At 42.2% G+C, this 26,697-nt stretch overlaps 1 protein-coding gene across 2 annotated transcripts in view; it reads right to left on the bottom strand.

Annotated features, from left to right (window-relative positions):
* The window catches only part of ZDHHC20 (zinc finger DHHC-type palmitoyltransferase 20), a 75,835-nt gene that overhangs the window by 27,685 nt on the left and 21,453 nt on the right, over nt 1-26,697 (bottom strand). For both annotated transcript variants that reach the window (XM_039538929.1, XM_039538935.1), the window contains exons 2-4: nt 17,403-17,429; nt 5,924-6,018; nt 506-626 (exon numbers count right to left, since the gene is read on the bottom strand). In XM_039538929.1, the coding sequence (XP_039394863.1) occupies nt 506-626; nt 5,924-6,018; nt 17,403-17,429 (243 nt within the window). The remainder of the gene's footprint in view (nt 1-505; nt 627-5,923; nt 6,019-17,402; nt 17,430-26,697) is intronic.

Here is a 26,697-nt window from a genome sequence, read left to right on the forward strand (position 1 = left end):
AGAAATAGCTGAAGCATCATAAACATAATGATTAAACAGCTCTGTCCTGAGAGTTATAGCTGATATTGGAAGAAGAATTTACTGGCATTTTAGCTTCCATAGCCTCAATTCCGACACTGTAGTGGAAGTAAATTCAAGCCTCACATGTTCATACTTAGAGGACCAAAGCAATAATTGGGATTAAATAGAAATGAATATAAAAAACTCAGCCTTCCAACTCTGTTCTTTCAGTCTATGTAAGATTATTATAAGCAGAGCGCAAGATACATATTTTCATGCTGAATTTGTTTTGCAAAACAGGCTCTTTTTTGAGAAAACTGTTCTATTTACTGGCTGCTTGTAGAGATCCACAGACAAAAAAGAACTCTGGCATCTCATGGAGAAATATGAAGTCATGGCCTTTTGCAGAAATTATTTAGCAGACAGTTCACATAGCAACATCAAAATAAATCTCATGAATTGGACTATGAGCTTTTGGACAACTGGACTTGTCTGCATGCCTCACCCCTTGATGCTGTTGTGGTATAGATAGGCAAGTCTTTAGCAGCTCTTCTCAAAATGTCCTGCTGGGATTCTGGTCTCTCTTCTCTTTCATATTGTTCTTTATCAGATTTTGATAAGCAGAACTGCAAGAGGGGGCAGAAGAATAGTTTTTAACTGCATGGACAATCAAGGTTTATGTTAAGAGAGAATGGTTTGAATTCTTTACCCCTAAAGAAGCAGCAATATCTGCCTATCATCTTACCAAACAGAGGAGAAAAAGTAGTAAATGATAGGAGGTACAGCAAGAATTTCCCCCCACACATTCTGAAATTACACGATTGATCCTTTGTAACTAAACTTTAAAATGCTAAATTTAAAGGAACTGTCTTTGTCACAAGGTGCCACAAGTACTCTTGTCTTTGTCCTAGTTCCTGCCACTAGATTTCCCTTTGCCATACACGATTACAAGATGAAGACTTGTACTCAGTGGCGTTTTATGAAGGTGGAAACTTCCCTTGAAACCATGGGTCTAAACCCTGTCCCAGAGGTGCTTGGGGATCCCATGAGTTCAGAGGGCTCTGTAATAACAGAGGGGGGAGGGATAGCTCAGTGGTCTGAGCACTGGCCTGCTAAACCCAGGGTTCTAAATTCAATCCTTGAGGAGGCCATTTAGGGATCTGGGGCAAAAATCTGTCTGGGGATTGGTCCTGCTTTGAGCAGGGGGTTCGACTAGATGACCTCCTGAGGTCCCTTCCAACCCTGATATTCTATAATCTAACCATTCTTGCCACAGGGAGAAGAGTCAGGCTCTATGGCTGCCACTCCCTATCTCTGGTGGGCTTGCAGACAGAGCAGGAACAGGGAAAGCTTTCTTGAAGAGGAAAATAAGTAACTTTTCACAGTCACACCTCACCAGCTGAAGGGATACTGCTGGTAACTTTAATGAGACTATCAGCAATGGTCTCAAGCTCCATTAGCTATATTGGCAGAGCTAGTAATGTCAGTGAAGCCACAAAGGTAGTTCTTGGGGGGAGAGTTACCAACTTCTATAAGACATGAGAAGAACCATACTTAAGACTCACCAGTTAGAAGCTTTGCCAGAATAACCTGGAGAGCTTGTACATTCCTGTGACACCCAGGAATTAGTACTCACTAAAATTATAAGCTTCATCCCCTCGCACATCCATGAGGCCCAAGGCAGTTACAAGCTTCTCTGCCAGAGACCTTGGCACAGAACTTATTGCTTCCCTAAGGAGCTCTAGGTTCTGAACAGAGTGAAATCTTTTAAACTCTGAGCTCCCAGCAGGAATCCCTGAAGGTGCCCTTTCCTTTCTCTATGCACTACTCAGTGTCTCCATGCCCACTCCAGTGAGGAAAAGATGCAAACCGGATTAAGAGTGTATCATTTTAACCATGTTGTACTTCTTGATTAGTTCATGTGGGTTTTCCTTGGGCCCTGTAACATCCCCTTCCTTTGGAATTCACCAGAGTCTAAGTAGTTGGGGAGGGAGTAATAATAGGGACAAGTGAAGAAATGGTACCTCTACTACTACAGGAAGAGTAGGAGAGACTGCTGTTGCCTCCCCATGTTACTTCCTCAATCCAGAAGGCTGAAGATTCAACCCACATCCCTCAGTAGTCAGGCAAGATTCCACTGCTGTATGCAGTATTGCCAGCTCCAGTTTTTAAAAGTCATAACACGTCAGTTTCCAAAAAATATGAAATTGGCTTCAAATCATGAATTTAAAAAAGAATAAATATATCCTGTATTCTTTTTATTTGCCTTCAATATTTTGAGGCATCAGGGTGCACTTGGGTCATGTTTAAAAGCTTTTCTCCACAACCACAAGGACTAGAAACTTCCCTTTTTTAAAAATAAAGGCAGATTTTCACATAATTATTTGCCTACAGGAGACAGGGCTTTAAATAAAATATCAAATATTGTGAGAGTTGGCAACACTGTATAAGTACGAGGAGTACCGCAGTACACATTTGCTGCTGCCTCTCAGGAGGCCTTGTCAAGCGGAGACTGCTGCTAGGAGGAGTCTCCTTGGTGTCTTCAACCCCGGGCCAGAGAAGTGGGCAATTAACTAAGGGTACATCTATACTACCCGCTGGATCGGCGGGTAGTGTTCAATGTATCGGGGATTGAGATGCGATAAATCGATCCGCTAATCAACACCCATACTCCACCTTGGCAGGAGGAGTAAGCGGAGTCGACGGGGGCACCACGGCAGTCGACTCATCGCCATAAGGATGGCCAGGTAAGTCGAACTAAGATACTTCGACTTCAGCTATGTGAATAGTGTAGCTGAAGTTGCGTATCTTAGTTCGAACCCCTCCACTAGTGTAGCCCAGGCCTAAGAGAGTAAAACTAGCCTTAAAACACTAATTAACAGACACATCTAAACAAGCCATCCAACTAATGCATAGACAAAACCCTAAATCTCTAAAATAGTGTGGTTTAAATTTTTTTTCTAAAGTTGTCCTGTAACCATAACAAATTGGCTAACAAATGTTCAATTTCCCAAAAAAGTTATGTTTACATAATTATGTCTATTGAATATTAATGGGGTCACAAGTCTACCCACTCGTTGGGCAACAGATGCAAATATTCAAAGGGATGAAAGTTACAGATCAACAAAACATCAACAATTGTGACAAAGTTCCAGCAGCTCTTAATGTAAACAGTAACAAAGAGACCCTTTGTTTCCTTCCTCTCTTTCTGGGATCTCAAATAATGTTGATTGTTCTTCCTTATTATAAAATGTGCAGGGATTACACTTGCACAATAACAGGTGTGAAATCTTTTTTAGTACATTAGTAAAATCACAGGATGCCACTCATTTTACAAGAATGGGTACTTAAAATAATAAGATTACGTGAAACATCTATGTTTTAAAACAATTGGAAAAAATTAAGTGAGAACAGTTTAGAGACAACACTATATTCTTCCCTGGTGCCTGAATGAAGATGACAGACAGACACTGTGGGAGAAGAGTGCTCAAAGGAGGAACATGGCTTTTGGATAAGCACATATGTAGAAATTTTCCAATTCAGACCTGATTTTATCAGCACTTAAAATGGCTGCACTCTTTTTAACTCTCTGCTACTCACTGAAAGTTGAAGCCTTGCTGCAGCTTTTATTACAGTGAGTTATAAATAGATGTTGGCAGACAGAAGTAACCAGGCAAGCACCAAAATAATTATAAAATACACTGATGCTCAAGTTCATGTGGCTCTACAAATCTTGGAGCAACTAACTGGTTGAGATAACTGTTTGATCTGCCAAGTGTTTTGTCATTATCATACAGAACAGGCTCCAATTGAACCAGTCATATGCTTTGAAGGCCAGCCTCCGCAGTGAATTTACAACTTAAAATATTCAGTACTAAATTCCTTTGCTCAGCTAACCAGCAGAACTCTCTCTTCAGCTTCCTCTCCTACTCTACTGTAAACTTCTGTGACACTTTATAGATACATATTATAGAACTACAGTGTCTGCTTTTCCATTGCAAGTATGTTTTCACCTGTACAAATTTGCTTCAGGCTAAATGCTGGCTTTGAGAGAGTCATCCCTGCCAAAAATAGAATAAAAATATTTCTGTTTAGCCAGTTTTAAAGTTACAGGAAATAGAGGGACAACTTTAATCGTAGTTTTGATATTAAGCCTATAGCTCAATTGACTTACGGGAAAAAAATAAAAGCCATCAGGTTATAGGTTAATTCACCTAATAGATTCCTTGGAGAGATGATTATATTACAATTACCGTACCTCTGTCAATAAAGCTAGCACTTTTTAATGTCAGTGTTTAGAGATTTCTTTCTATATTGATTTAACAGTGCTCACCACGCCTTGAACTTCTAAACAGACTTATCACTGAGCATTACAGTCCTCTTAAAGTTACGAATATTTATTGCAACCTATCCTTATCCAAAGAAATGTCACTGAAAGAGTTCAAATAAGGGTGTGTAATGAAAATACATACAGACTGAGTCACTGAGCTTGTTGTGTCTTAACTTATATTTAGTTTTGGCAGAATTTTTTTTTTTAATAATTTTGACAGATAATATTGGTTTATTTTTAAGCATTTTTCAATTTTTGTTGATGTAAATTTTCACAGTTGCACAAAAATATTGGTTTTAAGCATTTTTTTTAATCAATTTTAATTTTCACAGTTGTGGGAAATTAGGGGCGGCATCAGACAGTAATTAACGATACACTGATAGAGAGGTTGGGAGCTTGGTGGGTGGCCTACTGGTTAGTGCATCTAACATACAATCCCTTGTCTCTTTGTTGGGGGAGTGGATACCGGTGCCTGGTTCCTGACCCCAGGTCAAGAGTGTTGGGGCCTTCCCCCTCCATCTGGGCCTTTTCTTTTAAGTGGGCCACAGTAGGGGGACCTGGCCCCTCCCTCTCCAGCGGGTCCCAGCCCAGAGCCCTTTGGGAAGTAACATCGGCAGGTTCTTCCCTGTAGAGATCCCAAGTCTGCTGCCCTGGGCTAGTGCTCCTTCACTTTGGGGCCTGGCCCCGCTAGTTCAAACAGTCAACAGCTTCACAAAGTCCAAATGAGCCAGGCCTTGCAAAACCTGCTTGTTCTCCAAGTGGGTGGTGGTTGGAGAAGGCACTGCCGGGGGGCCTTACCCGCTCTGTGGGCCCCTCTCAAGGATCCACCTTCTGTCTGGCTTTCCGGAGAAGGATTTTTCTGTCCTGCAACCCATCAACCCTTTGCCTGGGCTTCTGAGCTCCTTTTAACCCACTCCTCCACATTGCACATGCTCAATAGGCCTATAGGGATGGGGTTGCCTGGGCCTAGTATAGCCTTTTAACCCCTTCGGGACCAGTGTGGGGTTTGTATACCCCATCGTACAGGCACTGGGATTCAAAAAATTAAAGTTTTATAACCAAATTGTCAATGTTGCGTGTCAAAATACACAAAGTAAATATCATTCAATCAACCTCACGTTCTCAAGTAGCATTTTTCTTCCTTTTCCTGTCAATTTTGATTAATTGATAGAAATATTTTTAGTCAGATTGTGTGTGTATGGTGAAATCAACATTTACCAACATTTACCCATAAAAATGAATCCTTTCAAGCCTACTTATATTTTATTTATTCTAAATACCAAACTGAAGTTATTTCTTAGCAAAACATTGTGGTGTCATATATACTCACATACCTTATTACTTGAACATATACACCTGAATGTCAAACTCGTGACCACTTAGAAACAAGCATTCAATCTGAAAAAATGTCATTAGGTTATGATGATCTTCAAAGTAATTTAATTATTTACATTCACGATATGGCAGCATGCTATTTATTTCAGCTAATGAGAACAGAGAAGATGAATTACATTGTACTTTAAAACAAGTATCACTGCTGAAAAGAGTTCAATGGTATAAGTAGTGTTGGCATTTTTCCATCATTAAATTTACCTCATCAGAGGGGGAAGCAGGAGATGTAAAAATCGTCTTCCAATAGGACCATACAAACATGACAAATGACAGATGAAAAACCACAAGGTAGACAACTGCAATAAAAATAAATATAAGATTTCAGTGTATATAGCTAAAAAGACCTAGAATTATAACATAAAAATGCAATGGTTTTGGGTGTAGATAAGTTATTTCTCTTCTGCAAGCCAGTAAGATAAATTGCACTTAAACCCACTGGATAATTAGGAATACTAGCACATCTGAGTGGGCTTAGCCCTATAAAGAAGTTGTCTAAATCCACTTGATAGCCCACCAGATATGATGAGTGCTACTTCATCTTCAGAAATGATTCATTTAATTGGCTACTAAAATAATGATGATCAAAATCTTGGTCATGAAGCAATTTCCCCACTTACACCCCCACTTTTTTTTTTTTTTTTTTTACACAACTGAATGAGTCTCATCATGACAGCAGCAACCCACAACTTCAGAAACACACCTTCATTCCCACGTACCCACCCTCAGTAAAACTAAAATAAAGTGTCTGATGTCTGAAATAGCAAAATAAAAAAGCTGGAAGTATACATTTAAATTATCTTGACAGACAGGCAACAGTATATTCCAATTGGTTCGATTACTAAATTCAGTCCATGTACAGTATAATATATTGTTAGCAAATGAAGTAAATGATACCAGATACTGAAAACACTCAAGTTAATGTAAAATTTGGGTTATGCTATATATATATATCTTATAAAGTCTAAGCATTGCACTAAAAAAAGTTACATGCCAATATTATAACTATATTGTATTACTACTAGGTGTTGAAAAGGGGTTGTAAATAATATTAAAATGTAAATGTACCTGTACTGTAATTCAAACAAGGTAAACATTAATCGCATTTGGATTTTGCTATAGTTTTTAATATACTAGGCTCCCACTCTGATTCCATCTTGGAAAAGCTATTCTTTATACTTATAATAAAGGGCTAGGGACTAGATAATGGGAATTCTTGATGTAACATCTTATTTCTGTATGAACATTTGTGATAATGAGAACTTCTGCCTTTCTGATTATTTTTTGTCTGTATAACTCTTGGTGCCTTCTCTGCTTCTACCTGCCAAATAAAAAGGAACATTTGTAACTAAAATGTAGACTCAGCACTATAATAAATAAATAATAATAGGAGATATACCCATCTCCTAGAACTGGAAGGGACCTTGAAAGGTCATGGAGTCCAGCCCCCTGCCTTCACTAGCAGGACCAATTTTTGCCCCAGATCCCTAAGTAACCCTCTCAAGGATTGAACTCACAACCCTGAGTTTAGCAGGCCAATGCTCAAACCACTAAGCTATCCCTTCCCCACTGTCACAACCATAGTGGAAAGTAGGATCTGCTGGCCTTTAACACACAATGGACTCAATTTCTTTTAATGGTGCTGACCTAAGGAAAAGGTGTAGCTAATTTCAAGATATGTTATGTTATGTTTATGATTAGTTAACAGTGTCTGGGAGACTCATGAGAACTGGATGATCCAACTTCTCCTTAGGGTTGCAAAATAAAGTATTTCTAGGCTCTCTTCTGGACTAAAGGGAAGCATCTGCACTGCAAACAACTCGTGGTCAGGTTCCTGAAAGAGTTGGATATAATCTCATGTGCAAAAACAGAAGCAGGACCCTTGTGTCAAAAGATGAGAGATTTGTTCTCTGGTGTTAATATACCACAGGGCAATTTCAAAATCATTTAATGGGAGCTATCATCTCTAGCATTTTGGGAGGAGGGGAAGGAAACCAAGAAGCAGTTGGCCACTGATCTGTAGTATGAAGCAGACACACATATAGACCACAGCCATTCTTGGTAGGAATTATATCAGAGGTTTATAACTGGATTCATGGCGCTGGAAAGAGAGAATCCATTGGGTGATTTGAAGCCATCACAGGAGATTGAGCAAGTGCTTAAAATGACATGATGAATATAGCACCACAATTTATGGTGCTTGGGTTAATGCTGGTGGCCAGGGCTGAACAAAGTCATGATATCCAAGACTAGTTTGACCAGTTTCTACTTCTCTGTAACATCTTGAGAAGATCTATCTAGATCAGTGGTCATCAACCGGTCGACTGCGACCGACAGGTCAATCCTAGGAGGATCTCCCAGTTGATCGCAATCTCCGGCAGCGCAGCGGGGCTGCCACTAACATAGGCTCCTTGCCTACCCCAGCCCCACGCTGCTCCTGGAAGCAGCCAGCATGCCCCATGGCCAGGGGTCTCCCTCTATATGCTGCTCCTGCCTGCAAGCACCATCCTCGCAGCTCTCATTGGCCAGGAACGGGGAACTGTGGCGAATGGGAGCTGCGGGGGTGGTGCTTACAGAGAGGGGCAGCATGCGGAGCCACATGCTGCCCCCTGCCCCCAGGGGCACGTTGGCTCCTTCTGGGAGCAGCATGGGGCCAGGGTAGGCAGGGAGCCTGCCTTAGCAGCAGCCATACTACACCACCGACTGGGAGCTGCTGGAAGTTAAGTGCTGCTTGGCAGGAGGCCACACCCCAATCCCTAGCCCTGAGCCCCCTCCCAGAGCCAGCACCCTGAATCCTCTCCTACACCCCGAACTCCATGCCGCAGCCCTACCCCCCCCTCCCAGAGACAGCACCCTGTACCCCTTTCTGCACCCCAACCCCCTAGCCCAGCCCTGATCCCCCTCCCAGAGCCAGCACTCTATACCCCCTCCTGTACCCCAACACTCTGCCGCAGCCCAGAGCCTCCTCCTGCACCCAAATTCCCTCCCAGGGCTTGCACCCCTCACCCCCTCCTGCACCCCAACCCCCTTCTCTAGGCTCAGTGCAGAGCCCCCTCCCACACTGCAAACCCATCCCCAGCCCAAACCCCAAACCCCTACCCGAGCCCAGTAAAAGTGAGTGAGGGTCAGGGAGAGCGAGTGATGGAGAGAGGGGGGAATGGAGTGAGAGTGGCGAGGCTTTGCAGAAGGGGCGGGGCAGAGCCTGGGTTGCCCTTAAATTCAAAGTGGTCTTGGGCATAAAAAGGTTGGCAACCACTGCTCTAGATAGATGAAGGCAGAACTCATTGTATGCTGATGTGTGGCATCTTGTGGAAGTTGAAAATAATTGGCCACTGATTAGATGCCAAATTTAATACCGTGCTATTTTCAATGCAATACCAATGAATAACACTAAAGTAACACAGCTAACAGCAGTAAGATAAGAGCAGTGGTCCCAAAACTGTGGGGCGGAGGAATGTTCGGGAGGAGTGTGCAGCATAGCCAGCCCCCACGGGGGGGCAGGGACGGGGCACCACCCAGCCCCACTCTGCCCCCAGCGGGGCACAGACAGAGTCCATTATGGGTAAGGGGCGGCATGACACAAAAACTTTGGAGACCACTGGATTAGAGTGAGGCAATTCCAGGATCTGACCCGAGGTGGGAGCTGAGAATATAAGGAAACAGGAAAAGAGGGGTCTCTCTTTAAACTGCTGACATGTTTATACCATAAGGAGAATGCACTGATACATTCAGCTTCTTGCTAGGCTAACTTTAACAGTTCCTAGGTCTGCATGTCATATGTTTTAAGAATGGAGATCTATACAGGTAACGTCACTGATGATGTAAGAATACCTAAAGATGAATGTAGAGCTTACACAATGCAAACTGGTCAGTCAGACACCCTTACTGGATAATGGAAGAAAAATGACTGAACCTTCCTTCCTTCCTGCTAAATCTGTACCTAGGAATTGAAGAAGCCATTAGAAATCAGGCGAGCAACATACTTGACGTGTGGACCTGGGGACAGTTAACAATGCTTCTCCAGTGCACCACATGATCTACGCCTCCTACCAGAAGTAAACAGGAACCACTGACTGTTGGTATGATGCAGACAGACTCCAAAAGGAGAAAGACCTACCTTAAGGACCTATATGAGCAAAGCAACTAAGCTAACTCAAGACTGTAGCCTAAGTTGTTCCAGCATATTTATCTAGTCAAAGAAATCAAAGTGCTGAATCATCAAGCTGCTGTGACTCAAGCAGCCTCAAGGCAAGATATCCTCTAACTGATTTTGAGCACCAAGTACACTTCTGTCTAAGAAGATACATGAACTACTTTAACTCAAATTAAGCTAAGAGACAGAGAAACCAAGGAGTGGTCCAGCTTGTCAGTCTCCCATTGAATTCCCTTCTCCATCAGATGAAATGAGGCTGAAGTAAAGTTAACAGCAGCAAAACTGCAGCCAAATAACTATCTCCTTCCTCCTGGCTTCATTGCTCTTCACCAGCCTAAATCCTATTCAATTTCCCAAGAGGCACATTTCCAATCTAAACAGCGTTGGAAGATAATGGAACACTAATTAGCAGGCATGTCGATGTCACCGAAATCCTGAAATTGTCACCCCCACAAGCATTCCATTTACTATATTCATACCTTACTACGTAAGAGTCTTAAAACTAGCCACTATGAACAGCTGCTCCCACCTACTTTTGAGATTAAACAGCTGTGTGGCGTCAGGCAGCAAACCTCTTAAAATGAGGAAATAACATCAACCATTTATGTTATCTTCCCTTCCAAGAAGGGGGAAGCTTGATCTACTTTGCTATGCTGATATAGAAATAAACATTTAAAGAAGCTATATTTAATATGTTTTAAGGATGGCATGAAGTAGACAGTAAGCTTGTGGCACTTCCACCTGCTCCAAACCATGCACACACACACACTGGATAGGGCCACACTTAACTCCTAAAGGGGGAAAGAGGGTATGTTGTTGTGCACAACATGAACCTTAACCTAAACTTCTTCATGCACTTGGCTGTTCCTAGGGTTTTTCCTAATAGGGCACTTCTGCCCCTGCCCCTATCTCCCCTGCCTTAGGCTTTGTCTACACTGGTAAATGAATGACAAAACTTTTGTCGTTCAGAGGTGTTAAAAACAAAACAACCCCCCCCACCCCCTCTGAAAGACAAAAGTTTTGTCAAGGAAAAGCACCGGTGTGAACAGTGCTTTGTCGGTAGGAGCGCTCTCCTGCCGACAAAGCTACTGCTGCTCACTGGGAAGTTTTGTCAGCAGGAGAGCTCTCTCCTGGCAACAAACAGCGGCTACACTGAGCGCCTTTTAACGGTACGGCTGTAGTGGCACAGCCCTGTCGCTAAAAGCTGTGTAGTGTAGACATAGCTTTAGAGGGAGATTAGAATGATTTTAACATTCATGGAATAGAGCTAGTGGGACTCAAGTGACATAGCAGTCAGCAAAAATAACTTTATATTCATATACAGAGTCCTAAAAACTGCCACCATGTGACATGAATGCTTATTTCTTTATGAAATGTTCCAGGGTACTAGCACTATACAGAACAAAGAAGATGGTGTCTTCTCTAAAAAGCTTCATGTCTAAGTTTAGACATAATAGGAGGCATGATAAAAACAGGAAGGTGGGTTGGGGAAGGAGGACAAAGGTAAATTTAAGATTACAATGGAGGTGGCTGGGTAAATCAGTGCAAGGGGGTGAGAAGAGTGGAATAGTTAGAACCAGAAAGAGGAAGTGATGGATGCACGAGGGCAGGGCACAAATAAACTGTCTTAGCAGTAGGGAGTTAACTAAAACACAGAAGATTACACTTAAAATGCAAGTTCTTTGAGGGTTGGAGGCCTCTCTAGCGCGCGCACACACACACACACACACCCATTCCCCTCCCCCTAAGCCCTTACTGGGGCTAGGTGCTACTGCAATGCAAATAAGCAACTACAGATGGTAGCACAGACAGTAGTTAGTGGCAATGAGGGCAGAAATTTGTGGCCGTGCTAGCAATACTTAGCAGAAAGAGAAAACTGTCTAGACTTCTTGCAAAAGTGATGAAATCAGGAAGATAGAGAACTCTGCAGACGACACCAAGCTGGGAGGGGTTACAAGCATTTTGGAGGACAGGATTAGAATTCAAAATGGTCTTTATAAATGGGAGAACATCTAAAACCAACAAGATGAAATTCAATAAAGACCAGTGCAAAGTAGTACACCTAAAAAGGAAAAATCAAATGCACAAATACAAAATGGAAAATAACTGGCTAGGCAGCAACGAAGGATCGGAGTGAGAGGGTACAGGGACTCACAAACTGAACATGAGTCAGCAGTGCAGTGCTGTTATAGAAAAAGGCAAACATCATTCTGGGCTGTATTAACAGGCATGTCTTGTGTAAGACATGGGAGGTAACTGTTCCACTCTATTCGGCACTGGTGAGGTCTCAGCTGGAGTAGTGTGTCCAGTTTTTGGCACCACACTTTAAGAAAGATACAGACAAATTGCAGAGTCTCCAGAGGAGAGCAACAAAAAGCGGTAACAGGTTTAGAAAACCTGATATATGAGAAAAGGTTGAAAGAACTGGACTTGTTTATTCCAGAGAAGACTTGGGGGGAGTGGGCGGGGAGTTGGGGGAGAGAAAACAGGACCTGATAAGAGTCTTCAAATATGTTAAGGGTTGTTATAAAGAGGACGGTGGTCAATTGTTCTCCATATCCACTGAAGGTATGACAAGAAGTAATGGCCTTAATGTGCAGCAAGGGAGATTTAGGTTAGATATTAGGAAAAATGTTTTAACTACACCTCTACCCCGATATAACGCTGTCCTCGGGAGCCAAAAAATCTTACCACGTTATAGGTGAAACCACGTTATATCGAACTTGCTTTGATCCGCCGGAGTGCGCAGCCCCGCCCCCCGAGAGCACTGCTTTACCGCGTTATATCCGAATTCGTGTTATATCGGGGTAGAGGTGTATAAGGATAGGTAAGCACTGGTACAGGTTACCTAGGGAGGTTGTGGAATCCCCATCACTGGGAGGTTTTTAAGGACAGGCTAGACAAGCAGCTGTCAAGGATGGTCTAGGTATACTTAATCCTTTCTCAGTGCAGGGGGCTGAGCTAGATTACCTCAAGCTCCTTTCCAGCCCTACAATTCTATGATTTCTATGTCATACAGCACGGGAAGCTGAATGTCAGCCCTCTACAGCTATACACTTCAAGGGGAACAGGAGCCTTTTGAGTGTCCTGCCCAGATGGGTCCAGCTGCTACTGTATGCCATGCAGAGGAAGTCCCTGGGATCAGGGTCCTGTCCTTTGGAGGTTGGCCCCATGCTGAACAGGCCCCTGCCTCTCTATCCTGCCTCACGTGCTGTCGTTACTGCTGCCGTTGGGAAAGGGATTCTGCATGCAGGTGCCTCTTAGGCTAAAGATGGGGTGGGGTGGGGTGGGGTGGAAGCAGGGCCGGTGCAAGGATGTTTCGCGCCCTAGGCGAAACTTCTATCTTGTGCCCTTCCCCGTCCCCCCCGCCCTGAGGCGCCCCCCCTGCGGCAGCTCCCCACCCTCCACCTTGAGGCACCCCCCCCGCCCCAGTCACCCCTGCTCCGCCTCCACACCGAGCACGCCGTCGCTGTTTCACTTCTCCCGCCTCCCCGGCTTGCGGCGCCAATCAGCTTAGGTGCGGCAAGCCTGGGAGGCGGGAGAAGTGAAGCAGCCATAGCGTGCTCGGAGAGGAAGCGGGGGGGCAGGGGTGAGCTGGGGCGGGGGAGTTCCCCTGCATGCCGCTCCCCCCTCCTTACTTGCTGCAAGCAGCCCTCCCCGTGCTCCCCTGCCCCAGCTCCCTCCGCCTAAATGCCGGCGGTGACCGGGGCGGACGAAGATCCGTCCGCCGTGGTCACTGCCAAAGAAAATGCCGCCCCCCAAATCCTAGTGCCCTAGGCAACCGCCTAGATCGCCTAAATGGTTGCAACGGCCCTGGGTGGAAGACACCAGATTCAGCAGCTTCCCTTCTAGACTCCACCCAACCTGCAAAGGCAGTAGCAGCAGGACTCATTGAGGGCAACCCTTCAAAGATCCTTGTGCTGGCTCCAAGTATAAATATGCATTAGCTGGTTTCCTATTAAGATCTGTTTATTTTCTTATAAGTACAAACCAGATGAAGGAAAGGAAAGAATAAAATAACCCCAGCACCAACTAGCAGGGAAAGTCATTTCACAGTTCTAACATAATTGGAGATCATAACCATAAAGTCTAACTTTGTTTGACGTGTTAAGAAAAATCTGTAAATTTAACAGCATTTTAACTGCAGTCAACTAAAGGGATTGGCAGAGTTACTTCTGCGGTATTCACTGAACAAATGTAAGTTGGCAGACTAAGTGGTCTAGTGACACTGAACTGACAAGTGGAAGGGGAATGTATTCAGGGCCCCTCCCAACCTGAAGCAAATACTCACCAGCAACCGCACACCATACAACATAAACACTAACCCAGGAACCTATCCTTGCAACAAAGCCCGATGCCAGCTCTGTCCACATATCCATTCAAGTGACACCATCACAGGACCTAATCACATCACACACGCCATCAGGGGCTCGTATACCTGCACATCTACCAACGTGATATATGCCATCATGTGCCAGCAATACCCCTCTGCCATGTACATTGGCCAAACCGGACAGTCTCTACGCAAAAGAATAAATGCACACAAATCTGACATCAGGAATCATAACATTCAAAAACCAGTGGGAGAACACTTCAACCTCTCTAACCACTCAGTGACAGACTTGAAGGTGGCAATTTTGCAACAAAAAAAACTTCAAAAACAGACTCCAAAGAGAAACTGCTGAACTTGAATTAATATGCAAACTAGATACTATTAACTGTGGCCTAAACAAAGACTGGGAATGGTTGGGTCATTACACCAATTGAATCTATTTCCCTATGTTAAGTTCTCCTCACACCTTCTATGGGCCATCTTAATTATCACTTCAAAAAGTTTTTTTCCTCCTGCTAACGATAGCTCATCTCAATTGATTAGACTCTGCCTGTTGGTATGCATACTTCCACCTTTTCATGTTCTCTGTATGTATAAATATCCCCTGTCTGTGTGTTCCATTCTATGCATCCGAAGAAGTGAGCTGTAGCTCACGAAAGCTCATGCTTAAATAAATTTGTTAGTCTTTAAGGTGCCACTAGTACTCCTGTTTTTTTACTCAGACTTTGTTCATTAATTAAACTGGTGCTGGCAATACTGCACAGGGAGTAGCTGAGTGCTTAGAAGAAGAGCAGGTCTTGCATCACTCAGTAGTGCTGAGGCTTTTGAGGGATCTATATGAAATCTTCTTCAGCTGAAGGAAGGGTTTCACTGACGAGAGGTTCAAGACTGACAGAAAGAACTCTACAGAAAACCCTACAGAATTCCCACTGCACCAAACAAAATAAAAATGCACTTACCACTTACATTTAGTATGTTTTCTAACAACCTGTCTTACAGAATCAAAACATGTGGGAGAACAGAGGCCTAGTTTGTACATAATTAATAAAAAGGGTTTTCTTAAACTCTTGTGATAATCTTCAGATAGAGAAATCAACTTTGGGAAACTGGATTAGACATGTACACCCAGAGACACTCATGACACCACACCACTCTAGATTTCCTCATGTGGTTATCGTTAGAGCCTTGCATGTGTATAGGCTTAGGGTCTACTGGTTTTCATGTGGTTGTATATCAGATTCAAAACAATTCACATGTTTAAAAATAAGGCAAATTAGGGGAGAAAATATCAAACAAGAGATAGATCACTCATGTAGTTCTATGTACCTATTGTTAAATTAAATAGAAAATTATAATCAAGCACTGCTGTAACAGGATTTAAACATAATACACTTGAAATGTGAGGCAGAAATTTATCAGCAAGGATATGGGCTCTTGGTTTAAAAATCACAGGAATCTATTGATACCACCTGGGCTGCTAGAGTGCTCATTTTTCTACTGATGCAAAAAACACAACAAAAACCTGACTATAAGAGCTATAAAATTCAAGTAAAGGAGATTTCATATCAACACCTAAATGTGAATGTTTTCCTGCAAGTTAGACTCGTTTTGTTATTTCTTCAAAAAAAAAAGTAGAAAGATTTAGAACAAACAAGATTTCTCTTCTACTGGTGCTTTTTTGGGGGGGTATAACCTGTACAAATATGTTCAACTATAGGAAAAGGAAAGGCTGCTCAGTGATCTGAGGATCGGGTCTTAAATATCTAGATTTCCTGGGCTATAGGTACAAACTACACTAGATTCTATTCAGCTCTTCATTCTTCAGAATTATTAATTTCCTCCTGGGCTTTTCTATTATGCTAATCAATACAGTATCAGAGTGCTTCACAAAGGTATTTGCACAATGCCCCTGTGAGGTGAGAAGGTATTATTATCCCCATTTTACAGATGGTGAACCAAGGCACAGAAGTATTAGCGGTAAAAAGGATTCATTAATTTTGTATGTCCAATTGAAATGCCTAGAACCTGTTTGGTGGTTTTTTTTTGTTTTGTTTTGTTTTTGTTTGTTTTTTTACAGTGCTTGGCATTATACAGCATTTTATATGTTCAAAGCACAGCCCCTATTGACCTCAGTAGCAGCTGAGTACACTCAGCTCCTCTGCATATCAGATTGCAGGGTCTCAAGTTAGGCTCCCAGAAAATGAGGACCACACAATTAGTGACCACCTGTGAAAAGTTTGGTTGAAGTGTCTTGTCCAACATCTCATAAGAACTCTGTGGCAGAAGCAGGGATAAAATCTAATTACCGAAGGCAGCATTCAGCTGCTTTAACCATGAGACCATACTCCCCAACCTCATTCACTACTCACTTTTTAATTTCTGCAACAAATGAGACAGGAGTCCTACAAACAAGTCTGCTTCCCTACCCCACCCTGACTGAGCCCCAGAGTACCTCCATCCTGTGAAGTGAATGAGACAGGGGTCTTGTAGAAAAAAATAGCATATAATCATGTAACTAAAGACTGTAATGTAATGTATGCACATAAGGGGGCTGGGCAAGTTTAATTCTGGCATCTCCTAACTTTGCAACCTTAATAATGTTTTCTCAACATAGTTTTTTCTAGTTATTTCAATGTAATACAATACATATACACAACAAATGGGGTCAGAACCATCACTATGATAACTCCAGAATTTCAATAACCATATGACTGATTTTAGTCTGCAATGGACGTAGCCATAGCAGACATCAATAGTATGGTTACCACAACAATTAATGCACTTTAAAAACAAGGGAAAACCAGAGAGATAAAAGAGACCCACATAACACACATTGAGTGGTATATAGAAAACATGATGTGGGTCTGATTTCCCCTTCCCCCCTCAACCCCTTGTTTTGAAAGATCTGCATAACTAAGTCATGCTTCCATTGCTCACAGGTAATATGATCATGCCAAGCCTGTGGCACTAAAAGTTGATAGAACCAGCCTCCCTATGTTTTCCCTCTATGTACCCATCTGCTCACTCTCTCTAGAGAGTTACATAAAATCATACAAAATTGCATTGGTAAGTAAATGTAAATTATACATCAGAAACACACTGTACATTTATATTAAGGAGACAAGAAGTAGGCAACTTTCCTATTTATAAAAACTTTCAAATGTATTTATTGAGGATGAGTAATACATGTTTCCTACCTTTTTCTCCAGTTGAGGTAATCGTAACTAGGAAAAAAGAAAGACAGAAAAGGTTAAGTATATCTATATTGTGTTTTAAAGATCAAAGCATGTTATAAATGTTAATGCAGCCTCCGTAACTCTGTGAGGTAAACACTCATTAAACTTCTGCTGTAGAGTCCCACAGTCTCAAAAGTCAGTGACAGGGCTAAAAACAGCCAGAAGCCCCAGCTCCCTGCTCTAGCCAAATAAGCATGCTGCTCTTCACAAGCATTAATCCACATGTTTAATTAGATCATAATTTAACAATTAAACATGTTGCCATGGACATCTACTATACTTTCTGAACTTTCTTAGGTTGTACACACACCCAACAGCTTATTTACTGCCTACAGAGATTTCAGAAAAGCTTAAATGAATAAAACCCTTCAAGTGGCAGATACAGAGGGAAGTTTAAATAATTGCAGAGCCCTTCACAGAAGTCCCTATACAATTTTTGTATTAGTCACATCCAATCTACTTTCTAGAGCTCCACACTTCTCTATCACTTTCAACACCACCATCATTCTCCCCATCACGCAGGCATGTAATTTACAAGCTATTTTTGACTTCCTCTCCCCTGCCTGACACATTCAGCTCATATCTAAAAGTCTCATCACTTCTGCCTCCTCAATATCTCTAAGATTTCTCCATTTATTTCTATCCCTACAGCTAAATCTCCTGTTAAGACAAGATATAATAAGGGCCTGAACTAATGCAACATCCTCTTCTCTGGCTTCCCTAAACCAACTCTTTCAGTCCAGACAAAATATTGCACTGGAAATTTTCCTTGCTTCTGATTTTGATCATGTCACGCCCCTCTCTGAATCCCTTCCGTGGCTCTCCACTTGCTACTGCATCAGATTCAAGTTTGTCATCACCATCTCCAAAGCTCTGCATAACTCTGCCCCTTCCTACCTACCTGAGCTGGTCTCATTTTGCATTGTTTCCTCCCTCCCTACTCTGCCAACTTTCCTAATTTCCACTGCCTGTCAGCTTTGCACAGCCACAGCCACATGTTTTCCCCTTGCACAGGCAGGGCATTCCTGTGCTCCTTTGCAAGGCCTTCATCCTCTCCACATTAAGTCCCCCTTGAAGACCCACTTCAGTCATGCAGTCTACAGTGAACTTTATTGCCATGTGTAAGTAAAATATATGTTTCCTCCTAATCTCTACTTGTCTGTCTGCCCTTCCATTGTCCTTAGGACTGGCACCGCCCTCTTTTTTTTTATTGTCTAGATGCCTCCAAATAGTTAGTAATTCTTAGCAGTAATAAGACCTAACCAAAGAAAGGAAAAGCAAAACAACTAAAATAAAATGTTCTGGCTTCTCTCACAAGGCTCAGATGCTTCCTTTCTGCTTATGCTGGTGGTTCTCTCCTTTAATTCACCTGCTCAGCACCCTCTCCATCCCCCTATGCAGTTTTATTGGCAACTTTTTAACTCCTTCCCTCTCAAGAAAGAATCTTTATCCACCATCCAAAATACAGCAAGTTTGGTTTTAAACTGAATTAGGAAGAACTATTGGGTATGATTAAAAATCAAGTTTCTGTTTTAAGTGCCTTTTTTTAGGGCATTTTCCCTCCCTCAAAGAACATGAACCAATAACATAGTAAAATAGTCCCGAAGCAAGTCAATATGTACAAAGACAAGTTACAACTGCTAAGAACAGGCTCACATGCTATAGGACAGTACAGTCAGTATTAACCTCTTGTGAGTTAGAATTTGTCTACGCTTACAGTGGTGCAAGTTGCACCACTGTAGTGCTATATATGATGACAGGAGAGTTTCTCCCACAGGAATAAGTACTCCACCTCCTGAGAGGGGTAGCTATGTTGACAGAGAAGCACTATCTACACCGGGAGTTCAGTCTGGATAGCTGCATTGCTCGTGGTTATACCAACATAAGATAGCAGTGTAGACAGGTGCTTCAAGGTTTCAGGTAGGGCTGCCGATTAATCGTAGTTAACTCACATGATTAACTCAAAAAAAAATTAATGGCAATTAAAAAAATTAATCACAATTAACTGCAGTTTTAATTACACTTCTAAACAACAGAATACCAATTGAAATTTATTAAATGTAATGTAATAATTGGAGATATACCAATCTCCTAGAACTGGAAGGGACCTTGAAAGGTCATCAAGTCCAGCCCCCTGCCTTCACTAGCAGGACCAAGTACTGATTTTTGCCCCAGATCCCTAAGTGGCCCCCTCAAGGATTGAACTCACAACCCTGGGTTTAGCAGGCCAATGCTCAAACCACTGAGCTATCCCTCCCCACCCATACATATTTTGGATGTTTTTCTACATTTTCATATATATAGTATTCTGTGTTGTAATTGAAATCAAAATGTAAATTATTTTTTATTACAAATATTTGCACTGTAAAAATGATAAACAAAAGAAACTGTATGTACTTGTTCATAAGCCGAATTTTTTTTAGTAAAAAAGGGAAGCACCAGAGACGGGGGTCGGCTTATGAATGGGTATAGAGAGGGAGAGGTGGGACACAGCCCCTCCCCCCAACAGAGGGAGCAAGGAGAGGCAGCACAGCCAGCAGAGCCAGAAGGGAAGAGGCGGGGCCAGAGTCTCTTTACTTCTGGCCATGCAGCTCTCCCCACAGCCTCCGAAGCAGCCGCGCTGCCCGGCCTGGCCCCCCCAGAGCAGGCTGCAGCCAGGCAGAGACATCCTCCCTAGATAAGGTGGGAAGGGATCGGATGGGGAGAGTGTGGGGGGTCCCAGGCTAGGGGTGGGGTCATGTGGGGGGTGGTCACAGGGGTTACTCCCCTGACCCCCAGCTTCTCTCCCCTCCCCCAAATTTCCCCACCAGTTGCTCTCCCGGCCCATCAGAGTAAGCAGCTGGTGCGCCTGGACACTTTGTTTACTTAGGTTTATCTCCATGCCTGTGGACACTCGAGGCAAACCAACCATCTCGGTTCACCAGTGGCTTATCCTGATGGCCCGGGATCCAAAAAGTTTGCTGACCCCTGAATTATAGGGTCGGCTTATGAACGGGTCATAAAATTTTTCCATTTTTACTTATCCATCTTGGGAGGGGTTGGCTTATAAACGAATCACCTCATGCAAGTATCCTAGTGCAATCTCTTTGTTGTGAAAGTGCAATTTACAAATGTAGATTTTTTTGTGTTACATAACTGCACTCAAAAACAAAACAATGTAAAACTTCAGACCCTACAAGTCTACTCAATCCTACTTCTTGTTCGGCCAGTCGATAAGACAAACAAGTTTGTTTACATTTACAGGAGATAATGCTGCCCACTTTTTGTCACCTGAAAGTGAGAACAGGCATTTACATGGCACTTTTGTATCTGGCATTGCAAGGAATTTACATGCCAGATATGCTAAACATTCATATGCCCCTTCATGCTTTGGCCACCATTCCAAAGGAGATGCTTCCATGCTGATGACGCTTGTAAAAAATATAATGCATTAATTAAATTTGTGACTGAACTCCCTGGGGGAGATCTGTATGTCCCCTGCTCTGTTTTACCCACATTCTGCCATATATTTCATGTTATAGAGTCTCAGATAATGAACCAGCACATATTGTTTATTTTAAGAACACTTTCACTGCAGATTTGACAAAACGCAAAGAAGGTACCAATATGAGATTTCTAAAGATAGGTATAGCACTCGACCCAAGGTTTAAGAATCTGAAGTGCCTTCCAAAATCTGAAAAGGATGAGGTGTGGAGCATGCTTTCAGAAGTCTTATAAGAGCAGCACTCCAACGAGGAAAATACAGAATCCGAACCACCAAAAAAGATAATCAACCTTCTGCTGTGGCATCTGACTCAGATGATGAAAATGAACATGCATTGGTCCGCACTGCTTTGAATTGTTATCGAGCAGAACCCATCATCAGCATGGGCGCGTGTCCTCTGGAATGGTGGTTGAAGCATGAAAGGACATATGAATCTTTGCCGCATCTGGCACGCAAATATCTTGCGATGCCGGCTACAACAGTGCCATGCGAACACCTGTTCTCACTTTCAGGTGACAAAAAGTGGGCAGCATTATCTCCTGCAAATGTAAACAAACTTGTTTGTCTGAGAGACTGGCTGAACAAGAAGTAGGACTGAGTGGACTTGCAGTCTCAAAAGTTTTACATTGTTCTATTTTTGAATGCAGTTATTTTCTCTACATAATTCTACATTTGTAGGTTCAACTTTCATGATAAAGAGTACAGTACTTGTATTAGGTGAATTGAAAAATACTATTTCTTTTGTTTTTTTACAGTGCAACTATTTGTAATAAAAAATAAATATAAAGTGAGCACTGTACACTTTGTATTCTGTGTTGTAATTTAAATCAATATATTTGAAAATGTTGAAAACATCCAAAAATATTTAAATAAATGGTATTATATTATTGTTTAAAAGTGCGATTAATTTTTTTAAATCACTTGACAGCCCTAGTTTCAAGTTATTTTCTTTTTTTTTTTAAACTCTGGAGATATTTGTAGTTTATTAAAACAAAATAGTTCTAATTTACTGTATTATATTTCTCTTTTCTTGTTCATATTCAATTGCTTAATTAATAATTTCACATTTTTTCCCGAACATAAAAAGGTGAACATTACAGACAGTGGAAGGTAAACATTAAAAGTGTTTTTTCTTGCAAGATTGAGTTCCTAAACAATGAACTTCAAAATAACAACATGTATTTTCAGACTGAATTTTGCCTCTAGCTACAGCTCTATCCTGGGTGAACATGTTTGCACGGAGTTGGAAAAACATGCCTTCTCTGAGACAAGATAAATTCAAAATTCCATTTGTCTTCTGAAAGGAAAGAAACTAAGCATCCAACTTAGAAATGATATATATAAAAATGTTCACATCATAGTTCCAGTCAAAAAGCGCTGTAATATGTGGCCTATACAGGTACTATATCAAACAAATTCAATTCAATTATATTTTATGAGAATATTCAGAATGATGCTTCAGAAATCATATATTTTCCCTCTTGAACACAATCAGCTTAAGCCTAGATAACATCATATTACTTTGCACTTATAGAGACTTCATCCAAGGATCTGGATGCCAAGCCCGCTGACCGGGAGGGCAAGGGGGGGACAGAGGATGCAAAGGGGCAATTTCCAAGGGGCCCAGGCAATTTAAAAGGGCTTGGTGGCCCCCAGCCGCTGCTGCCAGGAGCCGCAGGCCCTTTTAAATTGCCTGGGCGGGCCACAGGGCCCCGCACTTTGGGGGGGGGGGGGGGCGTGGGCCAGGGCCCGGAATTTCTGTCGGCAAGCTTGCTGGATGCACTTTGCAAACACTAAATACACTTCATAACCCTGGAAGGAAGCTAATTATCTCTCCCTTTCCTAGCCAGCTCCCTCAGGTCAACATGCATAGCCATCAGACCATGCAGAGCAATTTTAAGGTAACAAAATATTGTAGTCTGAAGTATATCCTAATAGTGAAATCCTCCTGATTTCTCATACTGTTTTCATTTCAAGATTACGTCCAGTCACCACCAAATTAAAAAAAAAAAAAGCCCTCTGGGCAGAGAAGTGCACATAAGATATAAGGACAATTTGTTGGGGTCTAGCCAATTTAGGGAAAAGGTAAAAAAAATCTGGTCTTAAAATGTAAAGCTGGTTACCATTTTAGCTAAAGAGAGATTACTCTCACTCCACAGGTATTCTCATTTTATGGACGGATAAACTGAAGCACAGTCCTGAGGCACCAAGGTTTATGACTTGACTAAAGTCACACAGCAAGCAAGAGGCGAGTCAACCGTTTTCCAGGATGTATCTATATTACATCATGAAGTCCTATTTCAAATTAATAGCGATATTTACTATTTTGTTTCCACTAGGAACTTTAAACATGCACTGATTACCTGGTCAGCCAATCAATCATTCTAGCCTTTATATTCTGCTTCAGAACTGCAAACTAAAATCCTTCCCTGTGCTGTCTTTTACCAATTTGCTTTGTTGCAGTGGCTCTCCAGTGAAATGAAATGTATTTCCACTCCAGGCACTTCAAAATCTTTTCTACATGTGGGAAAGATACCAAACAGTGCTGCTTTTTTGCCCTATTGATTTTTTACAAAACAAGTCAAAATGCTTCCAAAACCTTTGCATGGAAGCACATACATCTCAGAAGAACATGATGAAATGTATCGACCAGGGTCTGTGCCCTGAGACCTGCAGTGCAGAGCAAAGTCAGTATTTCACAAGTTTAAGTACTGCAAATCTGCTTTCGGTCTGTCCTTGCTGGGAGCTGAGGAGTTTGAAATATATTCCTTGGTCTATTGTTCAATTACAGAGGTAAAGGGGGGGGGGAAGGGGGGGGAATTAAGCAAGCCAAGCATCTTGAAAATGTATTAAATATTAAAATCTCAACTTGCTACAGTAAGTCAATGTTTTAATAAGTTATTGCTAGCAAATACTAAAAATATGGACTACAGCTGTAGCTATAATTCATGCTGAAGTTCTGTAAACAGCTCATAAAGTACCTACTGAGCACTACAGAAACCTTGAAGTTTCAACAGAGGACTGATAAACCCAAAGGTCTCTAATGTTTTAGTTGACCGCATTGTATAAATTTGTCTCTAACTTTTTACCTTCTCTCAACATGAAGCACAAAGAACAAAATAAAACAGAGTAAAAATAAAACCCTTATTCTTCAAACATGACTTAATCCTATTTATGCACCAAAAGCAACTCACACTAACGTACAAAGTGAATCTATTTTCTGTTCAAGTCAGATCTATTATACGGTCAGAGTCCTGTTCATGTTGCACTCAGTTCTCTGAAAATAGTGTATTTTGCGATGTGAAACTAGGTGCTCTATTAGGCTGATTTCTTATTTAACTTTCTGCTTAGCTGAGTTAGAAAACAAAAACACATTCCAACTTTGGCTTCTAACAGGGGAGAAAGCTTGAGTGTTTTGTCTCAGATGTCCCAATGCCACTCATTTTCCTCCTAATTCCTTCCTATTGCTTATACCTCTCCTAAGCACCTCTCTCTCCATTTTTGTCTTTGCACCTTGACCATGCCACTCTTTAGGCTTGCACCTTCGAGACCTGTACCACAGGCATGGGCAGCGGGTACAATAGGCGCTGCCACAGCCGGCAGATCCCTGGTTGCAGGGTTTTGCGGCGAAGTTTTTGATTTATTATGCCTGTAGTGTGAGAAATTGCTATCTGTGGGAATTTGCTACCTGTAGCAGTTATGCATATGTAAAGGATTGTAAAAAATTGCTACTGTAAAGAACTGCTATCCGATATAGCAAATTCCTATATATAGCAATTTCTTGCACTACACGCTCCTCAGGCCATGGGAGGGGATGTCAGCGGGAGGAAGGGGCAGAGCCGGAACTAGCCTCCCCAAACGGGGGCTCCACCCACCACCACAGGAAACAATGCTGCAGTGGTAGGGAGATTGGTGGATGATCTAATGAATCAGACATAAAAGAGGTCGAATTTTTTCAGCAGTGACTAGTGATTTTGGATACTTCTATATTTGGATGTCCAAACTGTGACACCTTAGAGGAGCCCTATTTTCAGGAAGTGTCAAGCATTCGCCCTCTGAAAATACATGCACCACTTCAAGGGACTTCAGAATGTATACCACTTATTTGTAGTGTAAATGCCGGATTCTCTGTAACACGAATTCTTTAAATCATGATTTGAAGACTTCAGTAACTCAACCAGAAGTTAGGGTCTGTTACAGGAGAGAGTGGGTGAGGTTCTGTGACCTGCAACGTGCAGGATGTCAGACTAGACGATCATGATGATTCCTTCTGGCCTTCAAGTCCATGAGTCTATTTATAGGCTTTTCTATGGTTACTACAGTAGTATCTGATCACCTCCAACATCCCTGCAAGGTAGGGAAGTATCTCCATAGAGAGGCACAGAGAGATTGAGCGATTTGCCCAAGGTATCAAAGGAAATCTACTAAAAAGCCAGAAATAGAACCTGTATCTCAGTGCAATAACTAACCACAAAACCATTCTTCAGGTATTGGGTGTGTATTCTTTCAATTGTAGAGTACTTATTGCAGATAAAACTCAAATAAAAATAAAGATATGGAAATAACTGGATCTGTTTCTTATGGAATATTTATTAACAGCCCCATCATGGATCCTGACTGAAGTCATGGACTATGAATATTAAAGTCTCTCCAGGCATTCAAAGAGTGAACTTTTACATTCTTTCCGGTGCTCCAGGTAGGTGGGGAAATACTAACGTGCAGATGCAAGTACATTCCTTCACCATATCTGAAGCCCTAACTCGCCCCAGCTTCCACTCCATTAAATTGTTCACAAATGAAGATCAAAACAATTTAAAAAAAAACAACCCACCAACCATCCATCAGCTCTGGAACTCAGCTGAAACACATCTCAACAGTGGCCCTGACTGACTATAAGAACAAGTTCTCCACCCTAACCCTCTCCAAAAAGTAAGTTAGCTCAACTCAACTGAGACCCCCACTCCCCTTAAGATCCAGGTAGACAGGACCACTAGCAAGGTAACAAGGCAGAGCTTGAGTGTTCCCGACCCCATCCACATACAAAAATCCAATCACTCACGTGTGGTGATGATATAACAAAAGCTGGCGGACATAACTGCGGGTGTAGGACAGACTTCCAGTGAGATTCCCTCAACAGTTGCTAACATGTCTTATCTGTAGCCTGGATACAGGCTAATGCCACAACACAAGCAAAAACCGCTAGTCTTCCAATGTCTTCCAACAATCCTCCAACACCTCCCACCCCATGCCCTTTTCTTGCCATCTACCTCTCTCTGTTTTCTGATCAGAAGCCACCTACCATTGCACATAGGCCTTCTCAGCCTTCTTTCCCCCACTTGCACAGTTTCCAGCATCAGCAACTTTACTCATCTATATTCAGCACAGAGCTCTGTTTGTTAAGAATGACCCCAAGGGGACTGCCTCAGTATGCTGCCAGCTGGCCAAAGGCTGACACGAAGGTACCAGTGGATCTTTGGTGTGACGCTAGCAGGGTCCACAAGTTGGATACATGCTTTTGCCACCCATAGGAATGTTTCTCCAGAGAGAAATCTGAAGCGAGCCCAAATGGAACTGGTTTACTTCACTGAGTTATTAGGTTCATACCACTTCCAACCAGAATCCCCAGAAGGGGCAGACATGTTCTCCCTCATTACACTTGCAAAAGCATTCAGGGAGCAGTGCAGTTTAACGTAGCACTACAATGAGATGGGTCCCCAAAAGCCTTGGAATCACACACAAGTAAACAGAATGTTCACGTGGATGCAGGAGGTA

The sequence above is a fragment of the Mauremys reevesii genome, linkage group 1, assembly GCF_016161935.1.
Source record: "Mauremys reevesii isolate NIE-2019 linkage group 1, ASM1616193v1, whole genome shotgun sequence".
NCBI lineage: Eukaryota > Metazoa > Chordata > Testudines > Geoemydidae > Mauremys > Mauremys reevesii.